Genomic DNA, 24960 nt, shown 5'->3' on the forward strand with positions numbered 1-24960 from the left:
CTTTGGCTCATTGCACAGAACGCAGCAGAAACTGTCAAGGTGAGCTTGTTTGAAAGTCAAATGTTGTATTTTAAAAGAACAGGAACTGTTGACGTCAATGCTATAAATTAAAACCTCAAAAGGGCGTGGCTGGTTGCCGTAACAACCATTTTACGTAAAACTTTTAAAATTTATTTCCTCTTCATAAATGCAATCGCGCATTGTTTATCATTCTTCGCCATATTTAAACAAACGTTTTGGTCCCTTTTTGCCTATTGGGCCACCTTAATTTATCTTGAAACAGAAACTGCTTTAAAACTTTAAGTGCCACCGTTGTAGTCATCTTTGGGTTTAAGATCTTTTAAGTATGATATTTCATTGCAGGAAAAAACGTCAGTCTTCCACTTGCCGATAAGTGTTACGTTTCTCCAATGTCTCGATTGTAGCTGGGTAGTGACAGCTGTTCGTTTAGCTGTTTTTCAGTTAAAACAAAGGAAATTTGGAAAATTTTCCAAGGAGTGTTAAAAGTTGGTGATATAAACGAGGATGAAACAGTAAAATCGGTCCCGGATCCTAAATTAACTATTTTAAATAGATCGGCAGAACAAGAAAACTCAACACACGCGAGATGGTAAGCTCGGCCTCCGTGATAGTGCAAAACGTATGGTTTAAAAATCATTGCGGAGTATTCTTTGGGAGAGGGAAGGCATCCTTCTGGGAGAGTGAAAATTACAGCGGGCGAATGCATTTTGAGAGTCACTCGACCTAATGGCGAGCGCTGTCAAACTTTAGTTTCAAACACCGTATATACGCTCAATGTTTCTGATCTTTCGCTGCTTCCGCCTTTTGCCTACTTATCCCTTTTTTTAAGATGATTATTCCGTTCAAAATATTCGCAGGTATAAACTATCCAGAATGGATGGTGCAACAGCATTTACTTGCTGAAACTTTTAATCAGATTCAGGCTTGTTTATATTCATGGCATAATTTCAATAAAACTTGACAGCAACCTCGTCCACTAACTGGAGTTTTCCATTTGTGCGATATAACTTGCTTTAGAGCAAGACGGGGGCGCCACGTCAAACGGTAAAAGACAATCCAAACTAATCGAGCAAATATTGCAGGCCTATCCGTTGTGATATGCTATCAATAACCTACTAGAATGACAGATTAATGTAATTTCAAAGTTGCACTGATAATGTTATGCAGAAGATATGACGTTTTAAGTTCCGCCGTCTCGTGAAAAGACAAAAGTTAGATCAACGTTAAGACTTGGCGCCATTCAGAAAAAAAACATTTTCACTTCCTTACATTGTTTTGCAGTTGAAGGACTGAACAAACTCCTGAACTGAGACAACCAATTCAAGGTGAGAAAGGATAGAAAAATACTATAAAAGACAATCCAAACTAATCGAGCAAATATTGCAGGCCTATCCGTTGTGATATGCTATCAATAACCTACTAGAATGACAGATCGATGTAATTTCAAAGTTGCACTGATAATGTTATTCAGAAGATATGATATGTTTATCATTCTGGACAAACACACAGACGGACAGACGGATGGACGAACTGACGGACGGACGGACGAACGGACGCATAAACGAATGTACCAACGAAAAAACTTTTTGTTTTTGCAAGTTTATGCACCGAGCCTGCTGAACTGACTATATTGACGGGCACGCTCGATAACGTCTCAGAAAAATATGCCCGGTCAATAAGAAGGATATTCTCTGATAAAATGTCCAAGAAACGACCAAAAGAACGAACAAACAAACGATCAAATGGACGAACGAAAAAACGGATGCACCAACGGACAAACCATCGAATTCAAAACTTAACTACCCGTAAATGAGAGCAATTATACTCCATAAAAATTATAACCAATTTAGTGACAAATTTGCGTGCAACTCGGTAATAATGAAAATGTTTGCTTTTTAGCAGGAATGGTGTCACAAGTAGAAAACATCATATTTACCGTTATATACATCATAACGATGCTGGTATCATTGGTCGGGAACATTCTTCTACTCTACATCGTGTGGAAGAAACCTGACGTAAGATCAATGACCAGCTTCATGTTCGTCAACATGGCCGTTGCGGATTTACTGGTCACCTTGGTTGTGATCCCTTACACCGTGTCCGATTCCTACACTCACGGTGTGTGGCCGATGACTGGTCTTATTGGACAAATCACGTGTAAAGCAGTAATATACGCCGCTTTCTTCACAATAACCACGTCCATTCTTTGCCTGACATTTATGGCGGTTGACAGATTTTATGCAGTGGTTTATCCATTCCGACGCCTTCTTTGGTTCCGAAAACCCATAGTCCTCACACCAGTCGTCTGGCTCTTGTCAATGGCGTTGATGTCTATCGTTCCGGTTTTTATAGTTTTGCAATGGTATCCTGAAAACTCGGAATATATGTGCATAGCCAAGTTTTCCATTTTGGGAGAAACATCGAAAGTCATTCGCGGAGTTTTCATTTACTTTTTCGTCATCAACTATTTGCTGCCTGTAAGTATCATTTCCGTCCTCTACACCATTACTGCTCGTAAGTTGTGGTTCCATGAGGCACCAGGAGAAGGCTTGAACCAAAATCGGCAACGACAGCAGCAGACCAAGAGAAAGGTTGTCCGAATGCTCATCATCGTTTTCACAGCGTTTGCTCTCTGTTGGCTTCCCGGGCAGGTGTCTCAGCTGTACTTAGCAGTAACAGCCAAACATTTACCACTTGTCCAGACAGTCTGCTATTGGTTTGGCTACAACAACAGCGCCATTAACCCATGGTTGTGCATTAGCTTGAACAGGAAGATGTACAATGCATTTTCTCGAATGACCGGCAATAAATTACAATTGGCAAAAGGTAGCTTGAAAAAGGACGAAGATGAGATGACACCCAGACTGACAAACGAGTCGCAAGAGTCACGGTTGTAAAATAAAAAGGCCTGCGGAAGAAGTCTCACGGTTATTCAGTTGTTTAATGAAATCCTCTCATAATGCCCCATTCACACCAACTAAACTAGTTCAACTAAATCAGGTTTGGTTTTCTCCAATTTGTCAATTTCGCTTTGTAGTCATTTTGAGAAGAGAAATTTCAAAACCATCTTACTCAGATATTTTAATCAAACAGGTTTTTGCCTTGTTTAGTTGTGGGGTTTGCACAGCATAAGCAACTAGTTTTTAAAAAGTTAAACCACTTTTAAACATGTTTAACATGTTGGCGAGAACGGGATATAATTAGTGAGCGTTATCCTGAAAGGAACTGCTTAAACATCATCTGAGGAATCAGTTTCAAAATCGATTGAAAACTCATTCTAATTGGCAATTTTACTAGTAATTTGCTGTAGTGTAATTGCTCACTTAAAGGCTGAACTTAACACCTCTTAACGACCATTGACACCAGTTAGTTACTGGATACTCTATTATGCTTATTAAACTGATTAACATTGACGCCTTTATAAACAGCTTTTCACTTGTCAAAGTGTCCAGCTGTAGGGCTCTTGTTTACAGTCTGTATATATTTTCGTGGCTTGTTGGCTATGACATTCTGTAGGTAAAATGGTTGTGGATGATTTTTGGTAAACAGTGGAACATTTTCATTCCTATAATCTACCTGTTGTTTCATGCTAGCAAGGTATTCTGTGCCAGTTGCCAATTGTTGGATGTTATAAACAAAAGTGAACATAAACAAGACTTTGGCCCATTTGTTGAAAAAACTGCGCCCCCTTGCAAATCTTCAGGTTACAACATTTGTTTTCTTATTTCAGTGTCCCCAATTATTGCAGTAGTGTTAAACACTTCGACACTTAAAAAATGTGATTTATTTATTTTTATTTATTTAGTTGACATATCATATCAGCTTTGTAGTTACCAAGACAGCAGGAAAAATCTGTCATGTTAAGAGGTTACTAGTTACATTACTTACATTTTAATAAAAAATGTTGTCATGCGTGTATACATTTGCGCCATTTCTCTTAAACAGGAGCAACTGCATCTATCGCCTTTGCTTCTGTGTGTTGTTTCCAGCAACGCATCCAGCAATAGAGGGGTGGGGGCTGGGGGGGGGGTGTTTCTAAGGCACTCTACAACAAGGGAAGGCGTCGCTTATGCCACGTAGCGTTGCGAAATATTAGTATGTGCGTCATCAGTTCATGTTGAACCGTGGTAAACAAAACCAGAAGTTAAGACGAGTGCATTAGAAAGGACGGCTCTCTTTAAATTGAGATTGAAAACTCGAGAAGTGCAGATATTGATACAGCAGACTAACATAACAGAACATCATGAAGTAGAAACATTTACCATATCAGACTGGCTTTCCTATCGACCACAGGAAACAAGATCTAGACATGAAGGGCCAACCTCATTTTTAAGAACTGTTTTTAATACTTTCCGTCTTTTATTTTGTAAAAACAAACGTACAGCTCAATCACACCAACTTTACGATATTTGCTCCCCAAAGTAAAGACCCCTCGAAAGTAGCGAGCCCCAAAGGCTAATACTTCCGAGAATAACAAGGGTCGTTTCTTTAGGAATTTTATGTCGTTCCATTTTTACTACAAGATTTGTACTTATAGCGATAATTTATGCCAACGTCACACCCATTCAAACCAATCAAGTCGATAAGCCGAGGCAGGTTGAACCTTAACAGAAGAACGCCGAAAGAGAAGTTAATAAATTATTTACTTGCATCAATAATTTTAGCTGGGTCATGGGCATTATTGATATTTTCCATGAGAAGGTTTCGCTGAATCATGATTCCATTGCTATGTATAAAAGAACCCATTTTCAAAACGCGATTCATTTTTGGTGAAGGAACACTGCCAACCTTAGCTGTCGTCTGAGAGCATTCGGAAAGTTATTTAAAATTCCGTTACTGGTCAAGTGAGAAAAAGTATATATCTCATATGTTTATATTATATTGACTGCCTTTCCGGTTAAATATTGAGCGGGCTCTTTTTTAAAATGTCTTCCGAGAGGTTTGATTGTCACAGAATCTGTTTACTCTCGGAAGCATTCCATCTGGGAGGTTTGTAATAAAAAATATTGTTTACTTATTATATCTATCAGCTAGTACACGCTGTGATTGGTCAATTTAGTGGGCCATATTCTACTATACGGCCCGTTAAAATTTAAAGCTGTTTTTGTTGCCAAAATGTTTCGTGATTCATCGCGATCGTCAAGTTTTCCTAAGTTTCTTAGCAAGTAAAAGTTTAAAACTTCTGAAATTGTGTGTAAAAACCTGCTTAAGACTTAAGACTCACTTAACAACGATTTCAAATTGACTCGTGTGCTTTCGAGGTGCGTCAGAAATTTGAAGCCGTTCGGCGTGAATAGAAAGCTTTCTCGAACCCGTCAGACACACAGTAGAGATATAATAAATATCTTAATAACCTCGTTTTCTCGGTACGTACTGTAAGCTACAGTTCCTCGTTTCTCCTCTTCGATTTATGGCCAGCTTGGGCCATAAATCGATGGGGAAAAAACTCGATCCGTAACTTAGGGTCTGTTTACAAGATGAGAGGGCTACCCTAGCAAGCGGGTTACCCTAGCACTCACACATTTCCTCTTTTTTTTTCTTCGTCGTGTTTACAAGGCAGCTACCGGGTAGGCGGGTTACCCTATCTGCATGTTAGGGTTATCCTGGCAGGCGGGTTAACTTTTTCTCTTGTAAACACTCCAGGTAGGGTTAAACCGCCTACCCGGGTTAACATTCTATTTGTTTCCAGACCCTTTAAGTGTAATCGCGCATTAAGTGCCGGGTTGTAGGATTACCCTACCTGTGAAATTTTGCTTCTGAACCCGGGCTATCTTTTGCCCTCCAGCTAGGGTTAACCCTCTTGCTTGGGTAACCCTTCCTACTTGTAAACAGGCCCTTACAGTACGGCTCTCGAACTCGGTTAGTAAGAGGCATGGATTGTTTACTGTGTCAAATGCCGCGAACCTATTGCGGTATAAATTAAAGACGACGCAAATGGCTGGTTACAGAACTATACACTAAACTATCCTCCAACGTCCCGTCACCAGTCGCTGAATATGGTTTGAAAGTATTCCACTCATGTGAGAATATATCTAAGAGCGATAAGAACGAGAGGAAATTAAATACAACACCTCCTTCTGTTATTGTAGCTGCATTATGGACAGTATAAAGAGTTAGTCCCAGTATTTTTCGTTCATTCATTAAGGAACTTTAGACTGGACTGCAATCGCCAACAACCAAGCCATAAAGATATACATTGCCTTTGTGGTGATGTGCCTTGTTTCTTTGCAGTCCCAACACCGAATGAGTTTGTATTTAGAATTAAAATAACTTTTTCAAATTTTACGCGCAGCTGCGAGCGCTTAAAACCTTGTCCGAAAAACGCTAAGCACCAAAAGCAATAAAAAAAAAAATTAAAACGTTTGGAAATTTGTAATCTAGCTTAAAAACTAACAAGATGACACGCAGTTTATGACTCATATATTATTCTGTTTCTATACGTTTTGCCACAGATAAAGTAACTAATTCGTAAACTAAAAGGAACTCTCCTCGTTACCCTGTGGTGAGCAAAGTCACGTCATTTGTACTGGACTGTGAAATTTTAAAAAAGAGTGGAGAGGCGGGCGCTTGACTCATATGTTCTGATCAGTCACCAATTTGGCGCGCAAAGTCAGTGCATCAGTCAAGTCTTGTTCTCACATCTCTTCTGCATGTTGAAACATGAAAAACGCCTGGTCTGATATTTGTTAAGTACTTGAACTTTAATAAGCACAACAAGTACAACGCTACGTCGAGCACATGGGGGACCTGATCCAAGAGCGCGTTGATCTGACGTAACAGCACGTAAACGAGGCTACTGACGTACCCAGACTCTTATCGGCGGGAGTACAAAATACACCACAATATTGAATAGTGTCAAGACAACAAACGAGTTCTTCATCGACAAAACATTAACAATTACACTTGCGATTAGCTACAAATTTTCCGTTCTTTACTACATACGAGTTTTGATTTTTAACAAGAGCACTGGAGTCGTGTTATCGTGTTTTCCCCTTTTATGTCTTCGACGTTTTAGGTTGCAACAGCGATTCTTCTGGAATGGGGGAAACAAATCACTTTCATTTCGACATCATAAACGATTTTGCCTATATATCTAAAACAATAGCAGCAATCTTTTATTTACACACGATTTAGTTTAAAGCAATAGGTCTTCTTGTGGGGTCGTGTTTAAACTAAAAGCTAAGAAAGCTATTTTGAGAACTCGAGTTTTACATGTCCAGACGAAACTTCTCAAACTCATTGATAATTCATCAATTTAAAACAAAGGAAATCACAACCGTGAAGGAGGTTTGGATACTCCGTCTTAATTAGCATAGATTTTGACGATTATACTTCTCCGCTTACTCCTTTGTTCTTCTTTCAATTGAGAAGACATATCAAACACTCGAAACAGTGTTTCATCGGACATCGAAACACCTCTGATTTCGTCAAAAATACTCTGCTGCGCGTCGTATTTTCAACTCTCTTCTCAGCGTTTGGATATCCCAAAGAAACACTGTCTCTCGTGTTTGACATATTACATCAAATTTTAATTTGATGATGCGTCTGATCACGCACAACGAATAATTAATATTTTCTCTAAATCGCATCCCTTAAATTTTTTAAAGTAAACATGGGCAGATATAATGTAATCAGTTCAACAACTGTGGAGCAAACTGTTCCAAATTTTGTAGGCAACATTAGTATTTTTTTCCTCTTTCGATTTTTTTCTTGTCGTGAACGTTTTTATCCAAAAAATGTAAACCACTCTTTCAGCAGAAAGGTCTTTCTTGTAACAAGCTCTTCAATCGAGAATTTTCATTCCGTTTCCAGAGCGCTTTCTTTTAAAAATGGTCATTTTTAAATTTACGATAGTTCAGCTGAGCACATTCCCCAAATGACAAAACTGGCAAAGATCTTCACTCTACAGATCCATCTTTGTGCTGGACAGGATAGTATCGACGTATTTTCAGAACATACACTGTGTGTAAGCAACACGCCGCTTCGCACACTGCTACACTGTAGAAGCAGGCTGTGCTCTAACATGTCAACACTCCGATTACCAAACAACATCTTACTTGATTTCCTCTGGCCTATTTAGCCTAACTAGCACTAATATTTGGTTTAAGCTTACAACACTGAAGCACGCTTTCCTATCAACCAAGTGACAAACGTTGTATTTTATTCTTATGATTTTTTTTTTTTTTTTTGCAGAAATTTGTCCAGACGCACATCTTGTGAGATGCCATTTTGATTCGTGTCTGACAGGACCCTGTGAAAGTGGTTTCAAATGTATTGCTTGTAATAATTCCATAGGATTTTTTTGCAAACCATAGTTCCTGTAGAGGGCCGATCTAACCTCCGTTAATAGCACCATTCGTGCATCAGGTTAAAGCAAAGACTGAGATTGCTCCTACACGAAGAAAACTGCTTTACATTGCAAACGACCATGATTAAGCGAAAATTACTACTGTGAAATATCAATATATATAATACCCAAGGTACAGCGAAAATAACTGAGATAAAAATAATACATACAACTTCTTGCTTCCGCGTTGCTTTACAACCCAGAAGCACATCCTGGGAGGTGCCATTTTGATCTGTGTCTGACAGGACCCTGTGAAAGTGGTTTCAAATGTATTACTTGTAATAATTGCATAGGATTTTTTGCAAGCCATTGTTCCTTAAGAGGGCCGCTCTAACGTCCGTTAAAAGTACCATTCGTGCATCAAGTTAAAGCAAAGACTGAAATCGTTCCTACACGATGAAAACTGCTTTACGTTGCAAACGACCATGATTAAGCGAAAATTACAACTGTGAAATATCAATATATATAATGCCCATGATAACGATCATGATTAAGCGAAAACTACAACTGTGAAATATTTAACAATTATTCCATGAAACCGCGTTGGATATGAAGTGATAAATAACCAACGAGCGCGTAGCGCGAGTTGGTTATGATCACTTCATATCCAACAAGGTCGAATGGAATAATTGTTTTAGTATATTCTTAATCGGGTTTTTGCCGCCGATTTTTATTTCAACAATTTTACAGAGCGGAAAATTTTTAAACTTGGCGCACTGTTTTCCATATAAGGTAAAACTCCGACTAATGGCTCATAGTCGGAGTTTTTGAGCCAATCAGAGAGCTAGAAATGCAATAGTCGGAGCTGAGAATATACTAACAATATTTATTACACAGAGACGAGTGTTTTACTGGAAAATACACCCCTCGTGAGATATTGTTCTTGCCACTGGAACATAAAATTCGTATCTTCTCGCCACCGAGTGATATCCTCTATATGTAATGCCCGCGATACAGCGAAAATAACTGAGATAAATATAATACATTCAACTTCTTTATCCGCCTTGCTTTACAACCCGTATTGTATCTAAAAAGTTGACCTTGCATCTTCTTATATTGAGCTTGTATTTTGTTGGTATGACGCCAGAAGACATAGTGATCTTTAAATGTCCATAACAGTGGTCTAAATCAACGACATAAGGATATATGACATCAAACGAACAATATAGAAGGCCCACCATAGAAGGCATTTAGAAACAACGACTACTGGGCCATAAATTGTTCGTTTAATGGTTTTTACACCGTGTGTTTATGACTATTTACATTTGAAAACAACTATGTCTACCGACGTCATTCCAACACAACAGAAGCTCAACACCTAGAGATGCAAGTCACGTTGTAAAGCAATGCGGAAGAAAAAAGCTTAATGTCTTATTATTAACTCACTTAATTTTCAGTGCGTCATAGGCATTACAGATATTGATAAGTTATACCAGTAGCTTTTGCTGAGTCATGAATCGGTGGTTATGTACAGAAGTTTTCTTGGCGAAGCAACATTGTCAGCCATCACTTTAACCTGAGAGGATCTCGGAAGTTCGTTTCTACGACAGTTATAACTCAAGTGATTAGAGTATGTACATTGTTTTCTTTAAATATTGAGGTCTGCTTTACACTCAAGGTTCGAAGGCGTTCTAGCGGCTTTAAGGGAAATAGAATTTGTTCAATTATTGGAGTTACTGAAATCGGTTTATTTCCAAGAAGATGGTGACACTATTTCGCTATCCGCCACTGGCACGGTCCATTTTCCCGGTTTGCGCATCTTGAAAAGTTAAGCCTAAATTTTTCTCGTCGTTTGTAATCCACGTTAATCTTCTTTATCCTTAACTATCCTTGTTTCTTTATGGTTTATTATTATCTCTTTGGTGTTTTTTCAATCTTAGAAAATTACTATTTTCAGGTTTCCTTCAATTTAAAAATAGTTTTGTACGTGGCCAGAATAACTCAAAAATACCTTGACCGAGCTCCTATAACATTTAGGTCATCTCTAACAAATTATGAGCTTTTCATATGGGCATATAGGTGAGAACAAAAGAAACGAAGGGAAATTGAATGAACTACATGCAGTTTGTTTTGAAGTTTGTTTTGTGTGGAGGCGCGGTGGCCTCATGGTGATCGAGCGGTCCTGGTTCGAGCCCTGACCGGGGACATTGTGTTGTGTTCTTGGGCAAGACGCTTTACTCTCAAAGTGCTTCTCTCCACCCAGGTGTATAAATGGGTACCGGCGAATTTAATGCTGAGGCTAACCCTGCGATGGACTAGCATCCCATCCAGGAGGGAGGAGAAATACTCCTAGTCGCTTCATGCTACGGAAACCGGGATAAGCTCCGGCCTGGTGGGCCATTTGGCTCATATGCAGACTTCAGCTTTACCTTATCTTGCAGTTTGTAATTTAAACTGCATGTCATGTTGAAGTTATTAATTTTCTACATTCAGTTTATTTTTTGCTAAATCTTGATTCATTAACCGTACACAGTCAAACCCTTTGTTATCCCTTCCACCTCGGGAGAGCACCAATGTGTTTGTGACGTCTCTAGGCAGGGTGGTGCCAATAAGTGCCAATAATCGAGTAAACGTTTAGTTCCCAGTTCTAAGGGAAAATGTACGTCAAAATGTTTTGGTTGTATACCGGCTTAAAAAGCAATGAGCCACAACTGAACTGTCTTAATTATTTACAAAATATTTCCCAAGATGTTTTTTTCGTCGAGTTGAACGCAATAAGTAATACGGAAAGAATCCTTATTCAAGGGGTGTCCTCCGTATTAAGCGGCTTCTCTGTAACATCACGATGTATGTGACTTGTAGAGGGTTTCCTTATTTAAAAACAGTCATTATCATATGAGCAAAGCTGCTTCGAGTGTATATGCTTAAACTTTAAGGAACTATTGTTATCTTAACAGGCGATCTGAAGCGTCCAAAGCATGAAGATATACATTGTTCTAACCGTCTTGATGTGCTTTGTTTCGTTGCAGCCCCAAGAAGTGAGTTTATAATTTGGTTTTAAATAATAACCTCAAAACGTTTTCCAAAACAGTTTTTGCTTTTTTTTCATATTTGCTGATACCTTAGGCAGAGTTAATTTTTGGTGTACATTCTTGACTTGAGATTTCATCTATAAAATATTCTCAACATTTATAATGTTATTAAAACAGCGTTCCTATTAAGAAATGATTTACAAAAAAATTGGGCTTGGTGCCTATTATTTCAATAATCGTATCCGTCTGTAACAAAATTCTCGATCGTGATTGGTTTTTCGGGTATCTATTAGTCACAAAATCGGCGCGCGATCGCTTGGGTCTCCAATAACAGTTATCCAAAAATGTAATGGGATACCTACGCAACTGGCACGTCAATTACGTGCGTTATAATGGTATCCTTCTTAATGCTTTCTACAATTTTAAAACTTATGGAAAGCGTTACTGACTTTTTCGCTCAAAAGAAGTTCTCAAAAGATTTTGTACTTAATAAATTGCTATAAATGCGATTAATGTTATAATTTTAACAAGAGTTCTGTAGTTTTTTTTTTTTTTTTTTTCTTTTTTTTTTTTTTTTTGGCCGGTTCTCGTTGTCAGTGAAAAAAGAAAACGTGTTGCGTTTAAATATCATAAGTAACCGTTACCCAATCGTTTTCCTTCCTTCAGGTTTTTGGAGGCAAACTTGTTAAAAGGAATATAGGTAAGAAAAGTATTTAAACAATTCGTGGCTCCGTTTTCCGAATGAAACATCTAATCACTAAATATACATTTTACCGAATAATTGTTAGCTATTCGTAAATCTTTTCCCCAACAACTAAGCTGTTAGTCCGCTCCAGTCTCTGAATTCTCCCTTTTCCCGCCAATTACTGACGGAGTCTAGTTTATGCTCCTGATGATACCAGGCTGGACTTTGTTGTCAATACCCTTTTAATTTAATTTAATTTAATTCAATTTAATTTTATTTGTTTATCGAGGGAAACACAGAACAGTATACGTAGTAACTGAAAAACCAGTGGCCCTCATATAAATATTTACAGAATAAAAAGATTAACTATTATATTCGCGGTTAACTTTTCTCATTTACATTACAGTGTTATCCAATGGATGCGAGGTGATTTCGGACAGAAACGTCAAAATAGCCCGAAATTGCCTCACATACATGCTGGTTTATATCGTAATGCAAATGAGAAAAGTTAACCGTGAAAAAGACTACCGCTATAATTAGTAGCTTTGTTTACAACAGCTCGGCTGTCCTCATGACAGCAATCTGGTTACCCGTTGACAACTGAATTACATTTAGTTAATTTGTCATGAGTTTTTAGTGATTGTTATTGGTTTAAAAACACTTAAAACATGCTCTACTAAAAACTATTTCATCAACGTTGCTTATTTTTAGAAATTTGTGACAAAGGGAGTTCTGACCGGTGCTACCCTGATCCGTGTGCCAGCCACGGCTGCCCGAGAGGTACCATTTGTGTTCCTTGTCTAGGCTGCGGCAGTATCTTTTGTAAACCCCATTTCTAAGGATGGAGACAGTATGAATAAATATCTGCGAGCTGTAGATCATTAAAAGCAAGCTAAAACTAAAGTGTGCTTTTCTTTTTATGGTAATCATTTTGGTGTGCGAGACTGGTATCGCCTTTTCATTATTTCTTTTTAACACGTTTACAGGCTTCGACTTCGTCAAACACACACCAAACATTCACTTTGCCAATATCTCACCAGCACGGTGTAACGTTTGGTCAATAACCGATATTATTATTTATATAATAACCCAAGTTATTCTCCCATTTTGATTGGTTCTCGCCTATGATCTATTAGAGGACAAACGCACGATTGACGTCATCATTACAAAGTTTTTCCCTCTGTGTTTTAATATGGCGGAAAGTTTTGAGAATTTAGATAATATTTTACGTGACTGGGCAAAAGATAAGGTACAAAAAAAGTCTTGTCGAAGCATTGAACAGGTACGAGAAGTAAGAAGAAGAAAGATAAAGCCGTTTCTTTTTTAGAAAATGACTTTTATGTTCTCGTGGCAAGAACAATATCTCACGAGCGAGCGCAGCGAACGAGTAAGATATTGTTCTTGCCACGAGAACATAAAATTCATATCTTCTTGCCACCATGTAATATCCTCTATTTACTATATGACCCTGTCTCACATGGACTGGGAACTACCGAAATTACGAATTTGATTGGCTGCAATCGATATTGACTGCGGTCTAGCAAACCAAAATCAACTCACAGTAAAATCAAATAAACTTACAGCAAAAGAAAATCTACTGACGGTAGAACAAAATCAACTCGTGAAAACACTTGAAGCAGCCTGGTCATTTCTACGGTGAGTGTTGTTTTCATTTATTATATGGCTGAGTCTCACAAGGACCAGGAACGACCGAACTCACGAATTTGATTGTCTGGTATCGATATTGACCGCGGTCTAGATTTTCTCATCAAGACCAGCATCTATACCGATTACATTTTGCGGTGAAAAAGTTTCAAACTAAAATGCAAAAATATTGACTATTTTCTTCTAAATGGAAGTGCCAAAAAGCATGATGAAGAAAAGAAAAGTAAGAGGACAAGCAAACTTGGGCAGATTTAAGTTCAGTTTATTGCCGTTCGCAAGAAAAAGGGTCAGCTAGGTAGTACAAACCAGTTACATTAAACGAATTACAAGTTTCTTGCATGCCATGTAATAAACATCTTATTAACCGTGGTCATATAAAACATGTCAAATGTTGCCAAATCACCTCGAGCAACGATAAACCGATTTCGTTTGACAGTTCGGCGTTTAGTATTCTTCTTCGGTATAATTGGTGCACATTGGGTTGTAAACAGGCAGCTGGACGCAAAAGGTGTTTTTCACGATAACTGAAGAAATTCTCGCGCGCTCACTAGCTAATTTTCACTGTCAATAAGCAGACATAAACATGAATTTATAATTTATGCGATGCGTCAACGAGCGAGAGCCGACAATTTGACAATTTGCTAGAGTAAAAAACAAATTGACGTCAGTTTTTCATGCGTCTGTCCTGTTATCGACAATAAATTTTGTCATAACATTGTCAAAGTAGTCTGCGCGGATGTGTTTACAATCTATGAAATAATAAAAAGAAAGATTCTAAAATCTCTGAATGCTAGATAAAATCAACAATTGCATGTAACGACGTCTGCAGAATTTAAATTACTCGATTCTGATTGGCTAAAAAGGAGTACAGTTCTCATGTAACACGAGTGCAACTTTGAAGTACGGGTGCAAATTTGAAATACCAGTGCAAGTTACAACGAAGATATCCGAAGTTAGTTCGAAGACACTCATGACTGCCGACGGTAATCCGAGGTAATTCGAAGGTCGTCAAAGTTCACCCGAACCCTTCCGAATATAGCCGAAGGTAATTGGACGTTATCCGAGCAACCTGAACGATGATCCTGCTGGTATACGTTGGATCAATAGTAATCTAATCGACCTTACACATAAAATGAAGAATATAAAAGTAGAAACCGACACACCGTAGGATGATTTTTTTTGAAGGTGTAGCCGAAATATAGTACACCTTCAAAACAATCATCGAACGTTGTGTCGGTTTCTGCTTTTATTTTCTTCACTTCAAAAGATCATCTGAACCCTTGCCTTCCGAAGATCAATAAATATCAACCAAACGTTAGGAAGACCCCCGACAATCACTCGAACCCTTACAAAGTTTTAAGTTTTGACTATTGTCGTAATCTAACCAACATTTAATGAATTTAGTCGAGCACTCAATTTCGTTAAAAGCTATAGCTAACAATTAGCGTGGGCGATCGGGCATATCAATCAACAAAAAGACTGTACCGTTTAAACATGGAAACCATGTGTTCCAGCAGTGGTCATTAAGGTAAGGTGACTGTTTAAGAGACGTTTTTTTCTACCAGCACCTGTTCCTTATATTGGTCATCGATTAATTCAGAAAGAGACAACATTTTCCGGTTTTTTTTTTTTGGGGGGGGGGGGGTTATAGAAATACAGTTGAAAGTTTGAGAGAACGAGCCGACAGGCGAGTGTTTCCACAGTTTTTAAAGTTCTCCCAAACTTCAAAGAGTTTTTTCTCGCTATAAACTCTTTCAGAAAACACCCTTAGCAAAAGGCAGAAAAATCATTAGTTCGATTGTCAGAATTTAAATTATGTTTGCTTGTTCTATCATTATGTCAATAGCTCGTGTTACATGTCTTATATCTTTGTTTCTGTCTTGTTATTGAAGTATTGGTTTTAGTACACGTTGAAGCATAATACTGGTAAATGAAAAAATGTGGGAAAATGTAGTCATCTTGCCGATTCATTCTTGATTCTTGATTCAAATCTTTGGACTGTTGTTCGACCATCTTTTTGTATTCAATCGCCTTGCCGGCAAGAAAAGTGAATTTAAGGTGAGGTCGATTTCAACCAGGTTTATTGTAATTTTCAGCGTTGGAATTAGTATTTTCAACTGGAGTTCAACCACACTTCGCTATTTTTACCGTGTATGTCTTAGGGTCAAGCTACATCAATCGAGACCGCTATGTATACATGTGTGAGAAACGGCCCTCAATTGCAAAGACTGTGTTTGTAGGTATACTTTTGATATATGATGGCGACGTAAATAATATTAAACTCCTTCCTTATTTTCAATTTGAAGCAGTTGGAGTGTTATCGCTAGACTGTAAATCCGGTTAGCTCGATTAAACGGCATCCAAACTTAACATTGATGGTGCACTGCCATTCTCAGAGCAAACTTGCTTTTTGGATGATTATAACTTTAAAACCATGTTTAATTTGGTGACTTGCTTTCTTAACTACATTAAACCGCATCCAAAACTGGCATTGATGGTGCATTGCATTGATGGTGCACTCATAGCAATGTTGTTTTACAGAAGCTTACATGAGCTTCAAAACAGTGTTTTGAAGTAAAAAGCATCCGTCCCGAGTGATGTAGAAGTACGGGTTTAAGTCAGAACAAACTAAAGAGATTTGATACAAGGCAAATGGCAAGCTAGTTTAAGTAGTGGAAACACAGTGGTCTTCTTGCTTTATTTAATGAAGACTTTGGACAGCTGTTCGACCATCTGTTTGCATTGAATCGCACTGCAAAATAAAAGTAAGATTCAAACCATCTTGGCTACTTTTCTGTGTTTGTCGAGGATCAAAATAATCAAACGTCTCTAGCTGTTCTCTAAAATTGTGATGTTAGAAGGAATCATGTCTTGGTTATTTCATGATGGCCTCGTTAAGGGTCCGTTAACAATGCTAAAGATCTTTTTTACGATTGAAGAAGCTGGAGTGTAATGGCTAAATCCGGTTATGAACTTGGCGGTTTGGCGTAATTTCAAATTTGCACTCACCACAATAAAACTAATCGATTATTACAGGCGGTGAAATATGCAGGGGATTTTAGGTTTTGCGTAGTTTGTGATTCCATCACTTAGCATAGCCATCAATCCGGTAATTTTATTCCCATACAGGTCTAATTTCTTTGGGGGGGGGGGGGGGGGAGGGGCGGTGGAAAGTTTCCAAGTGTTTCATTTGAGCCAGACTGAAAGTTTTATTTCGAAATACAGCCATGTTTCTCGCACCGTGGTTTGCAAAACGCGAGGACAACAGGAGAATTTGAAATGTCAGTGCTCTTTAATCAACAGTCCCTCCACTTCTCTGCGAGATTTCGTGCTGGAACTTAGTCTCGTCTCATCTGATCACTGGGAATCTTTCCATTCGCATCAATTATTTTTCGATAAAGAAATAAAAAAACTGCATAACAACAACTACAACAAACTTCATTTCTAACAATTCGCATTTATAGATAAAATTACAATTTTTTTAATGTTAACGGTTACTTGTTGCAAGGATTGATTATAGATTTCTGTAAGTGCCTCACTTATTAAAGAGGCATGCTAGTTTAATACATTTTGGGGGGACTCCAATGGAAGATTTTTTGAGCTCTAGTCCCATTTTTGCGTCCTGTACTTCGTGTGTGTAGATTCCGCGAAACTGTCCAGGTAAGGATTTGTATCGCTCGGCGGGAGGTCTTCAGAAAGATTTCTAGCCACATTTATAAAATGCGTATTTAATTGATGGGCGATATTCTTCCTATCTGTGTAGGACTTGGCATTGGATAATAATTTTGTTACTGCTGATGGAGCGCTGGTTTCAATCGCCGGGTAAAAAATTTTTGCAGTCATCCTACGATAACAACAAACTTTACCTGTTACTGAGATCCCGGAAGGTACGCAAGAACCAGCGGAAACATGAACAACTCTACTCACATCGATACCAGTGGAAATCCGCCTTGCCCGGGCGGTGTTTCTGTGTTCTTCACAACGGCCCTGGCTGTGATAAGCTTAGGAGGGTTTATCGGAAACATTTTGGTGATTGCAGCGGTGTACAAAACGGCAAGCCTCAGGACAAGCATCAACTGCTACTATGTGAACATGGCGGTCTCAGACTTTCTTTCCAGCCTTACCACCTGGCCTCTGTACCTTACTGATGAGATTATAATGAGCAGTGGAAGTCTCATACAAGGTCCTCTGGCAACCGTTGGGTGCAAAGTGGGAGTGTTCTGTAGAATAGCATCGATTATAGTGTCCATTCTAAGCCTGGTTTTGATTGCTGTTGACAGATTTGTGGCTATTGTATTTCCGTTGAACGCGATGCTGGTCACACGAAAGATGAGGGCTGTCCCACTGCTTACAACGTGGTTTGTGTCGATAGCTTATTGCATTCCCATCGTCTACTATTACACAACGGAAAACGTTGGTCAACAAACATATTGCAAGTTTGCGTGGAATAGGTATGCGCTCATGGTATACAACATTACGGGCCTGGCCTTATTCCAGTTATTTCCACTACTTACAATCATCATTCTTTATCCCGTATCATGAGTGCATTGAGCCAAAGATCAAACGCAGAGTACACCGCAAGGTGCGGTATCAACCAACAAAACAGATTTAAGCAGACCCAAAACTTCATTCATTCAATACTTTTTGCGTAAATAATGCTTAATGGTCCGGCATCTAAGCACTGTTTTAGTGAAATTGCTTTAAATAACAACAAAATGTGTCTTGGAGTTATTATGTTTTGAAGCCACGAAAGTTTTACTGAGTTTCATTTTCGCAGGGTGACCTTTTCAGCCTCGGCCAACTGGAACAACTTTTCACATATAAACTTCCGATTAAGTTTTCTAGGAGTAAGGTTGTCTCGAGTATCCGAGACCATAGAAATGGCGCCTAAGGTTTTCACGTGTTTTTTGCCTAATGGGTGCAACGCGACGTCAAACACTCAAATTTTCTCATTGTGGATTCGGTCTGCGAAAGAGCTGGATATCTGAGAGGATATCAAATCATTTTTGAAATTTCCAATATTGCTTGCATTTGAAGTATTACAAAATCAGGAACAATATAATTATAATCCATCAAATATTTTCGATCGCGCGCAATTGGTCTAAACGCGTCCGGTGACCGAATATTCCCAGAATATTCCCCAATTTTCAAAACTGGGCGTGTTGCAAAAAATTTTTGAAGGATTATAAACATAATAGCCTCCATTTCACTTTGAAAATGTGCTTGGATATTTGTCCTTAGACATTTTACCTGTTCCTCAAAGCTCACAATTTTCCTCGAGCATCGCTTCTCGGAATAGATAATGGCCGTGGACAAATATCCGAGCATATTTTCGCGCCAAATGGAGGCTATTGTTTATTCACCGACCTCCCAAGTGCCATGAAATAATGTCGCAAAAGGCCACGAGAAAAGTCTGATTACCACAGCTTTGAGCCTAACAGGTACATAGCTTCGCAACGCGTGCGATTAACGTGAAAAATCAATCTTGACAATATTTCATGAAAGCAAATGTTGTCTTTGAGATGTCGCTTGATTCTCTTATTTGCGGCTAATTCAGGCATGTCCTGAATGCTGATCTTTAAAAACTGATCTCAATCTTCCCAATCTTAACCACATTATGTTCCTTTTCTCTTGTAGTATTATCATTTAATTATAATATTTATAAAAATATTGTTGTATCATGACTTAATTACCATAATTGTAATAATATTATTGTTTTATCATTTAATTGTAGTCACAAAGAATCTGACTGAATATAACCCGTCATATAAACTCCCTTTTAACATACCGATTTAAACTTCGTGCTAATATTCCAAAACGTGCCAAGACCAAAGGTTAACAAGTCCCGTTAACCCATTTGGATAACTGTAAATATTGAAAGTGATATTTACTCAATTTGCCGTTGTGAGTACACACCTTCGCTTCTAAAGACAACGACCAATTAACACAAAGGACCAACTTCTCGCCCACGGAGCACCTTGGTTACAGCTCTGGATACCAGCCACTGTGCTGAATGGGCCACCCTGCATAAATAAAGTTTCACCTTACCTACCTTACCTATTGTTGTTTGTTGTAATCCACGACTAAAGAATCCCCTTCAGCTGAGTTACATCGTCTTTTCAAGGACACGAGTCTTTTGTTTGGATGATATGCAAAGTTATTGTCTAATGCTTTGATCAACAAAGACACGCCACAGTCGACAGTGTTCACAGCGAGTAAACACCCGACAAACGTAATTATTCTACGCATGAATAAGTATTACAGTTTAGAGAGCATCGTGATTCCAAAGTTTTTCAATCACCAAATTTCAGTTTCCCGCTTTTGGTACAGGGTGTTCACAATACACACTCAAAGTCATAGACCACACAACCAGGTAAGTGAAAATGTCAGTTCATGTTTTATCATCCATTGAATTTTCGGTAATCAGAATTACAAAATCTTACTGTAACCGGCAATCCATAGATTTTACCTGGAATAAAGTCTGTCATTTTGAAAACAGAGTGAGCAAGAAGCAATCTCAAATAATTCATTTGGGTCAACTGAGGTACTTGCTCATTCTAAAAGCATTTTGCTGCAGTCATAATCGGGGACTGCAAATTTTAATGGAACATGTAGACCAGGTTTTTAGCTTTAACATGCATTTATCTTCGGGGGTTATGTCATCGATTTTCAGGGGAAAATGTTTAAAAGCCGATAGCTAGGGTGCTATCGGATTTTTGACCATGACATGGTAGTTTAAAATAGGACTAATTGTTGAAACTCTTGAGTTGCTAGCCAACTTGCCACAGCAGCCTGCTATTGGCTTGACTACAACAACAGCGCCATTAACCCATGGTTGTACATTAGTTTGAACAGGAAGATGTACAATGCATTTTCTCGAATGACCGGCAATAAATTACAACTGGCAAAAGGTAGCTTGAAAACGGACGAAGAAGAGATGACACCCACACTGACAAACGAGTCGCAAGAGTCACGGTTGTAAAATGAAAAGGCCTGCCGAGAAGCCTCACAGTTGTTCAGCTGTTTAATGAAATCGTCTCATAATGCCTATTCACACCAACTAAACTAGTTCAACTAAATCAGGTTTGGTTTTTTCCAATTTGTCAATTGCGCTTTGCAGTCATTTTGAGAAGAGAAATTCCAAACCATCTTACTCAGATATTTCAATCAAACAGGTTTTTACCTTGATTAGTTGTGGGGTTTGCATAGCACAAAAAACTAATTTTCAAAAAGCTAAACCACTTTTAAACATGTTTAACATGTTGGCGAGAACGGGATATAATTAGTGAGCGTTATCCTGAAAGGAACTACTTAAACACCATCTGAAGAATCAGTTTCAAAACCGATTGAAAACTCATTCTAATTGGCAATTTTACTAGTAATTTGCTGTAGTGTAATTGCTCACTTAAAGTCCGAACTTAACACCTCTTAACGACCATTGACACCAGTTAATTACTGGATACTTTATTATGCTTATTAAACTGATTAACATTGACGCCTTTATAAACAGCTTTTCACTTGTGTTTCACTCGGGTGTTCAGTTGCAGGGCTTTTGTTTACAGTCTGTATATATTTTCGCGGTTTGTTGGCCTTGACATTCTGTAGTTGAAATGGTTTTAGATAATTTTTGGTAAACAGTGGAATATTCTCGTTCGTATAATCTACTTGATGTTTTTATGCTAGCAAGGTGATTCTGTGCCAGTTGCCAATTGGAGGATGTTATAGACAAAAGTGAATAGAGGCAAGACTTTGGCCCATTATATTTGTTGAAAAATCTTCAGGTTACAACATTTGTTTGCTTATTTCAGTGTCCCCAATTATTACAGTAGTGTTAAACACTTCGACACTTACAAAAAGTGATTTATTTATTTATTTTATTTTTATTTATTTAGTTGACATATAATATCAGTTTTGTAGTTACCAGGAAAACGGAAAAAATCTATCATGTTAAGCGTTACTACTTACATTGTAATAAAGAATGTTGTCATGCGTGTATACATTTGCGCTATTTCTGTTAAACAGGAGCAACCGCATATATCGCCTTTGCTTCAGAGTGTTGTTCTCAGCAACGCATCCAGCAATAGGGACGGGGGCGGGAGGTTCTTCGTCACTCTACAACAAGGGAAGGTGTCGCTTATGCCACGTAGCGTTGCTAAATATCAGTACGTGCGTCATCAGTTCATGTTGAACCGTGTTAAACAAAACCCGCAGAAAAGACGAGTGCATTAAAAAGAACGTCTCTCTTTAAATTGAGATTGAAAACTCGAGAAGTGCAGATATTGATACAGCAGACTAACATAACAGAACGTCATGAAGTAGAAACATTTACCATATCAGACTGGCTTTCCTCCCGACCACAGGCAATAAGATCTAGACATGAAGGGCCAACCTCATTTTTAAGAACTGTTTTTAATACTTTCCGTCTTTTATTTTGTAAAAACAAACGTACAGCTCAATCACACCAACTTTACGATATTTGCTCCCCAAAGTAAAGACCCCTCGAAAGTAGCGAGCCCCAAAGGCTAATACTTCCGAGAATAACAAGGGTCGTTTCTTTAGGAATTTTATGTCGTTCCATTTTTACTACAAGATTTGTACTTATAGCGATAATTTATGCCAACGTCACACCCATTCAAACCAATCAAGTCGATATGCGGAGGCAGGTTGAACCTTAACAGAAGAACGACGAAGGAGAAGTTAATAAATTATTTACTTGCATCAATAATTTTAGCTGTGTCATGGGCATTATTGATATTTTCCATGAGAAGGTTTCGCTGAATCATGATTCCATTGCTATGTATAAAAGAACCCATTTTCAAAACGTGATTCATTTTTGAGTTATTTTTTTGTAAAAAAAATACCTCTTAGTCGGCGCGTCGGGTATGTTATGGACGGGTCAATGGGTGAGTGAGTGAGTGAGTGAGAGATGTATGTATGTCACACCAATCAGATTGGATCTACTATGAACAGCCAATCAAATTTCTTGTTGTAAAGGTAAATGATACTTGAGAAACACAAGGTATGTATAAACGCAAGGACTTTGGTAATTGAAAAATAAATAGTGACGTGTATGTTGCCGGTTTGTGCTTTTAAGTCCGGTTTGGAGGGGAGTGTGACAGTTACATACGTACATTGGGTTGTTTTAGAGTGCATAATTTTCAGTGTAATGGTGGCTAGTTATGAACGAGATGAGTCTTGAGTTTTGAAGCAGTTCATGAGTAGTAGGCAAATGGCACGAGATATTTTTATTTTTAATTACAAAGGGTAACTTGATACTTTTGTTTTTCACAAGGAGTTAGTTCAATTAGAGGTCACGAATCGTCAGTTCTAGTTCTTAGGACATGTTTTAGAGGAGACGAGGCTATTTAGATTTGAAGCAGTTCTAACGTTTACAATAGTAAGTGCAGGTAACGATTGTTTTGTTCTTATGGCATGCAAATATAACGAGGTATTTTTATTTTTTAGTTACAATGGGTAATTTGACACTCTTGTTTTTCACAAGGTAGTAAATTCAATTAGAGCTGACGAATCGTCACCATTTGTTCCCACGAGATGTTTGCTATTTTTAGTTACAAATGGTAACTCGACACTTTTGTTTTTCATATGGGAGTAAATTCAATTAGAGCTTACAAGTTATCGGCTATTGTTCCCAGGATATTAAACAAAAAAGAAGCTTTCATTTCTAGAGTGTTTTTACGTCTCTGCAGTAGCAGTTTAATATTTTTATTTGATGGGCATTTTATGACATTCTTTTCAGTCCGATATTTTTAAAGGTAAAAAGTATGAAAACTGTTCAAATGTTCTTTGAAGACTGTGTGGCACCAAGTTAGAGCGCAATTTAATTAAATCAGACTTTCAACGTGTCAGAGAGGCTTTTTCTCTTTCTTTCAATTTTCGGTGAAGTAGTGTTGTTGCGTTGTGTTGTGTAAAAAGGGTAAACTTACGACTCGTATAAAATGCGAAAAGTTCTCTTAACTTGAGTATTTTTGAGCAAAAATTCCTCCTGGGGGCTGGAAGGGCTCCCGAGGGGGTACTCCCAGAAAAATTGATTGGGGGTGTGCGGCCCGCTTCCCAAAACCCTTACCCTGTTTATGACCAAAATCTGCGATATTCCTTACCCTATTTATGACCTGACCAAAAATTCCAAACCCTATTTACGACCTGAGCCTCAAATCAAAACCCTGTTTCAGACCTGCGTTATAATTAGCTCCTTATGTCGAGGAAAAGGTTGTTGTTATTCATCGTGGTAGATGCGATAATAAAGTGTATTATCGTTTGTCTCACGATGTAGTCACTTGAGATGTAGATCGCGACGTTTCGACTGCTTACTGCTAGTCTTCTTCAGGCGATAAGGTCGACTGATTGCACGGTATCATTTATATCACAAAGGTTGGCTGTGATTGGTGCATTTCGATCCTCCTATTGTTCCATTATTCCGGCGAGTAGCTGTTCCCTCAGTGGTCCGCTGTTGTACCGTTCTCCTGTTGTTGTGTTTCTTGATCGTGGGTATCCATGCTTCAGTAAGCAGTCGAAACGTCGCGATCTACATCTCAAGTGACTACATCGTGAGACAAACGATAATACACTTAATTAATTAGCTCCCTAGTTCAAACCAATGATAAATTACCGTAAACATATAAATTTGTGAAGGGCTTTTGTTGATTTTCTTTTCGATAATGATGAAAAAGTGGCTTCTTCTTAAAGCATACCCATATCAAGGCTAGAGTGCAAAAACCGTACCCTATTTATCACCAAAATGAACAAAACCAGCTAAAATCGATACCCTATTTATGACCAAAACGGCTGAAAAACCATACCCTTCGGGGCTGCACAGACCTATATGGCCCATATAAGGGAGTCCTCCCCCCGGGGAAGGGCTACGTGATCGGTGAGTGAGGGAGTTATGCATGTGCGCGTATCAGACCAATCACAGTGTGGGTTGTATCAAAGAACGAATAAAATTGCCTGTTAGAAAATAAGATGGTATCTACATTAATCTGGAGACGTGTCAGATTACTGTAGTTTGTTCAGTCAAACATTTTAGGGCTTACTATTTAGTTATCTTACCATTACCGATGTAACATCGTATGTACATCATAAACTCCCAGTTTCTTTCTTGCTGTACATCGCAACCAAAAAACTTGTCAAATCAACCAAATCATTACTGTAAACAGTTCCATGAATGCTCCTATCTCCGAGACTTATAGTTCACAAAAAAATAACTCTTGCACGCCTTGCGTGCCTATGTTTGGTGAAGGAACACTGCCAAC

At 38.3% G+C, this 24960-nt stretch overlaps 1 protein-coding gene, 2 long non-coding RNA genes and 1 pseudogene across 3 annotated transcripts in view; all 4 read left to right on the forward strand.

Moving 5' to 3' along the window:
* The first annotated feature begins 1522 nt into the window (after positions 1-1522).
* Positions 1523-3070, forward strand: LOC145497590 (allatostatin-A receptor-like). The gene has a single exon (XM_081477409.1). It carries the CDS (start codon positions 1926-1928, stop codon positions 2916-2918), a length of 993 nt encoding a protein of 330 aa, XP_081333535.1. The 5' UTR covers positions 1523-1925; the 3' UTR covers positions 2919-3070.
* Positions 3071-9872: 6802 nt separating this feature from the next.
* The window catches only part of LOC145498412 (uncharacterized), a 28725-nt gene continuing 13637 nt past the window's right edge, over positions 9873-24960 (forward strand). The window contains exon 1 of the long non-coding RNA XR_014050854.1: positions 9873-9938. This is a non-coding gene — a long non-coding RNA (uncharacterized LOC145498412). The remainder of the gene's footprint in view (positions 9939-24960) is intronic.
* LOC145498411 (uncharacterized) lies at positions 9878-13477 on the forward strand. The gene is made up of 4 exons (XR_014050852.1): positions 9878-9929; positions 11266-11346; positions 12007-12040; positions 12737-13477. It is a non-coding gene; the product is annotated as an uncharacterized LOC145498411 (long non-coding RNA).
* LOC145498443 (melanopsin-like) overlaps positions 17266-24960 on the forward strand; it is a 30603-nt pseudogene continuing 22908 nt past the window's right edge.

This window comes from Orbicella franksi, chromosome 9 (assembly GCF_964199315.1).
Source record: "Orbicella franksi chromosome 9, jaOrbFran1.1, whole genome shotgun sequence".
Taxonomy (NCBI): domain Eukaryota; kingdom Metazoa; phylum Cnidaria; class Anthozoa; order Scleractinia; family Merulinidae; genus Orbicella; species Orbicella franksi.

Coding starts and splice junctions, on each gene's coding strand:
- LOC145497590 (XM_081477409.1), top strand. CDS start 1,926: ATGGTGTCACAAGTAGAAAACATCATATTTACCGTTATATACATCATA.